General features: G+C 40.7%; 1 protein-coding gene across 1 annotated transcript; it reads left to right on the top strand.

Moving 5' to 3' along the window:
- Positions 1-343: 343 nt before the first annotated feature.
- On the top strand, positions 344-1,708 carry LOC138901842 (uncharacterized). The gene is made up of 3 exons (XM_070189639.1): positions 344-917; positions 1,092-1,221; positions 1,306-1,708. The coding sequence occupies exons 1-3, from the start codon at positions 344-346 to the stop codon at positions 1,706-1,708; spliced, it is 1,107 nt and encodes a 368-aa protein (XP_070045740.1).
- Positions 1,709-3,383: the final 1,675 nt, after the last annotated feature.

Genomic DNA, 3,383 nt, shown 5'->3' with positions numbered 1-3,383 from the left:
GGGGGGAGGGGGGGTAACAATCAAGGCAGATGGAACAATAATTAAGTCAATAGGGGGTCGGGTTTTCAAAGGCCCCCGATGTATCAACAACCGAGCAACCCGCCTCCTTATCCTTCCCACGGACCAAGTTCTTCAAACAATGAGATAAGGCATATTTAGAACATGTTCAAGCAAATGATAGAAAAGAATGCCGATTTGGATCCCCAACTCGCCTCACACAACACATCGATCCGCAACCTAGAAGTTCAAATGGGGAAAATCTCTCAAGCTCTAAATTCTCGTCCTTAAGGGGAACTACCAAGTGACACAGTGGTAAACCCAAAGGGTGGAAATAACGTGGGGCATGCCATGGCCATTACTAAAAGAAGTTGGAAGAGGTGGGAATGCACCCACCTCAATTCAAAATCAATGTGTGGATGATGAACAAGTGGTACAAGAAGAAGAGGTCCCAAACAATGTGGTACAATCAAATGATAAAGTTCAGTTTGATATTGATGATAGTGTGAAAGAGACTCAAAAGGAGGTGAACCCATCAATGGATCACATTATTGACATACCAGAGCTGGTAGTGCAAAAGGCTAAGACACCATTGGCTAAGACTCCACCTCCATACCCTCAAAGACTTTCCAAACAAAATGGCGAGAATAAATTCAAAAAGTTTATTAAAATGATGAACAGTCTCTCAATCAATGTGCCATTAGTTAAAGCTTTGAAAAAAATGCCCGGTTATGAAAAGTTTATGAAGGATCTCATGATGAAAAAGAGGTCAATGAATTTTGAAACTATCAAAGTCACTCATCAAGTGAGTGCAATTGTGCATTCAATGGCTCCTAAGTTGGAGGATCCCGGTGCTTTCACGATTCCTTGTACAATTGCAAATGGCGAGTTTTCTAAAGCTCTTTGTGATCTTGGGAAAAGTATCAATTTGATGCCCTATTTAGTTTTCAAGACCTTGGGAATTGGGTAACCAAGACCCACCTCTATGAGATTGCAAATGGCCGACCGTACTATGAAGAGACCTTTGGGGGTCATTGAGGATGTGTTGGTTCGTGTTGATAAATTCATTCTTCTGATGGATTTTGTTATTATAGATTGTGTAGTCGATTATGAGGTGCCGATTATTCTTGGAAGAGTTTTCCTTGCTACGGGGAAGGCTCTTTGTGATGTTGGAGCCAGAGAACTCACCTTCCGAGTGGGAGAAGAACAAGTAGTTTTCCAAGTGTGTCAGTCCATACGATAACCAAATAGCAATGAGGTGTGTTCTTTTGTGGACTTGGTGACTGATGTTATTATTGATGATACAAGTGCCACAATCAATATTGGTGATATGTTGGAGGCCGTCTTGATCAACTTTGATGATGACGAGACGGATGGCTTCATGGAGTGTGTGAACTCTTTGCAAGGAATGGGGTCGTACAATTATGCACCCCAGAAACTATCTTTGGATCTTGAAAATAAGACAACTCCTCCTATAAAGCCTTCCATTGAAGAGCCTCCTGCCATGGAGTTGACACCATTGCCTTCACATCTTCGGTATGAATTGTTTATCCATTGTTCTACTTTACCGTTTATTCTTTCCTATTGTTTGACTAACGTGAAGGTAGATTCTACATTGGCGGTGCTACAAAAGAGGAAGAAGGCTATTAGGTGGACATTGCCGGATATTAGGGAGATAAGACCTACATTTGTCCTGCATAAGATCAACTAGGAGGAAGTCGACAAACCATCTATTGAACATCAAAGGAGACTCAATGAGGCTATACAAGAAGTTGTCAAAAAGGAGATTATCAAGTGGTTGGATGCCGGGGTTGTTTACCGTAATTCTGATAGTTCGTGGACTTCTCCTGTTCAATGTGTCCCGAAGAAGTGGGCATGACAGTGGTCACTAATGAAAAGAATGAGTTGATTCCTACAAGAACGGTAACCGGTTGGAGAGTATGTATGGACTATCACAAGCTCAACAAAGTCATAAGGAAGTATCATTTCCTACTTTCTTTTTTAGATCAAATGCTTGATAGATTGTTCGGTCGTGCTTTCTATTTCTTTCTTGATGGGTATTCTGGCTACAACCAAATCCTTATTGCTCCGAAGGATCACGAGAAAATAACCTTTAAATGTCCCTATGGTACTTTTTCCTTCAAGTGGATGCCATTTGGTTTGTGCAATGTACATTGACTTTTCAAAGGTGTATGATGGTTATCTTCATGGACATGGTGGATGAATACCTTGAAGTTTTCTCGGATGACTTCTCGGTGGTTGGATATTCTTTTGATGATTATCTTGAAAATTTAGATAAAGTATTGGCAAGATGTGAAGAAACAAATTTGGTGCTCAATTGGGAGAAGTGTCATTTCATGGTCGAGGAAGGCATTGTCCTTGTCCACAAAAGCTCAAAGAACGAAATTGAAGTTAACAAGGAAAAGATAGAGGTGATTTATAAACTTCCACCTCCATCTTCGGTGAAAGGTGTGCGGAGTTTCTTAGGCCACGCTGGGTTTTACCAGTGTTTCATCAAAGATTTCTCTAAGGTGGTGAACCCGTTGTGCAAACTTCTTGAGAATGATGCTAAGTTCAACTTCAATGATAATTGCATGAGAGCTTTTGAATTGCTAAAGTTCAAGTTGACAACTACTCTCATTATCACCGCTCAAAATTGGAGTCCCTTTTGAACTCATGTGCGATGCAAGTGACGTAGCGGTTGGGGCTATTTTGGGGCAACACATCAACAAGATTTTTCATCCGGTCTACTATGCTAGTAATGCCATGAATAGTGTACAATTAAACTAAATCGTTACAGACAAAGAGCTTCTTGACATTGTCTTTGCAATTGAGAAGTTCTGCCCGTACTTGATGGGTGCAAAGGTTATTGTCCACACGGATCATGCAGTGCTTCGTTATCTTATGAGCAAGAAAAATTCCAAATCTAGGTTGATGATATGGGTGCTTTTGTTGCAAGAGTTTGATATTGACATCCAAGATAGAAAAGGGAGTTAAAATCAAGTGGCAGACCACTTGTCTCGTTTCGAGGAGGATGGGAGGGCGCATGATAGCCTTGAAATCAATGACTCCTACCCCGATGAGCATCGGTTGGATATTTCATTGAAAGAGGTGCCATGGTTTGTATATCTAGCAAATTTCCTTGTGTTTGGTATCATCCCGGATGAGTTCTTTTCAAACAAAAGGAAGAAGCTCAAATGGGATTGTCAAGATTATTATTTGGATGGACCATATTTTTTCCTGATTTGTACGGATGTGGTGATTAGAAGATGTGTATCAGAATAAGAGCAAGGTGAAATTCTTGGGGATTGTCACTATTCTCCATGTGGTGGTCATCATGATGGAGCGAGAACAACAACCAAAGTTCTTGGTTGTGGTTTATATTG

This window comes from Nicotiana tomentosiformis, chromosome 11, assembly GCF_000390325.3.
Source record: "Nicotiana tomentosiformis chromosome 11, ASM39032v3, whole genome shotgun sequence".
Classification (NCBI taxonomy): domain Eukaryota; kingdom Viridiplantae; phylum Streptophyta; class Magnoliopsida; order Solanales; family Solanaceae; genus Nicotiana; species Nicotiana tomentosiformis.
This window is presented reverse-complemented; position numbering and strand designations above follow the sequence as displayed.

What these genes read in the sequence shown, in the direction of transcription:
- LOC138901842 (XM_070189639.1), top strand. Translation starts at nt 344, where the DNA reads ATGCCATGGCCATTACTAAAAGAAGTTGGAAGAGGTGGGAATGCACCC. An exon ending in TCTTTGTGATCTTGGGAAAA is followed by an intron (nt 918 to 1,091) that starts GTATCAATTTGA and finishes TTGTTATTATAG; the next exon opens with ATTGTGTAGTCGATTATGAG. An exon ending in GAACAAGTAGTTTTCCAAGT is followed by an intron (nt 1,222 to 1,305) that starts GTGTCAGTCCAT and finishes TGATGATACAAG; the next exon opens with TGCCACAATCAATATTGGTG.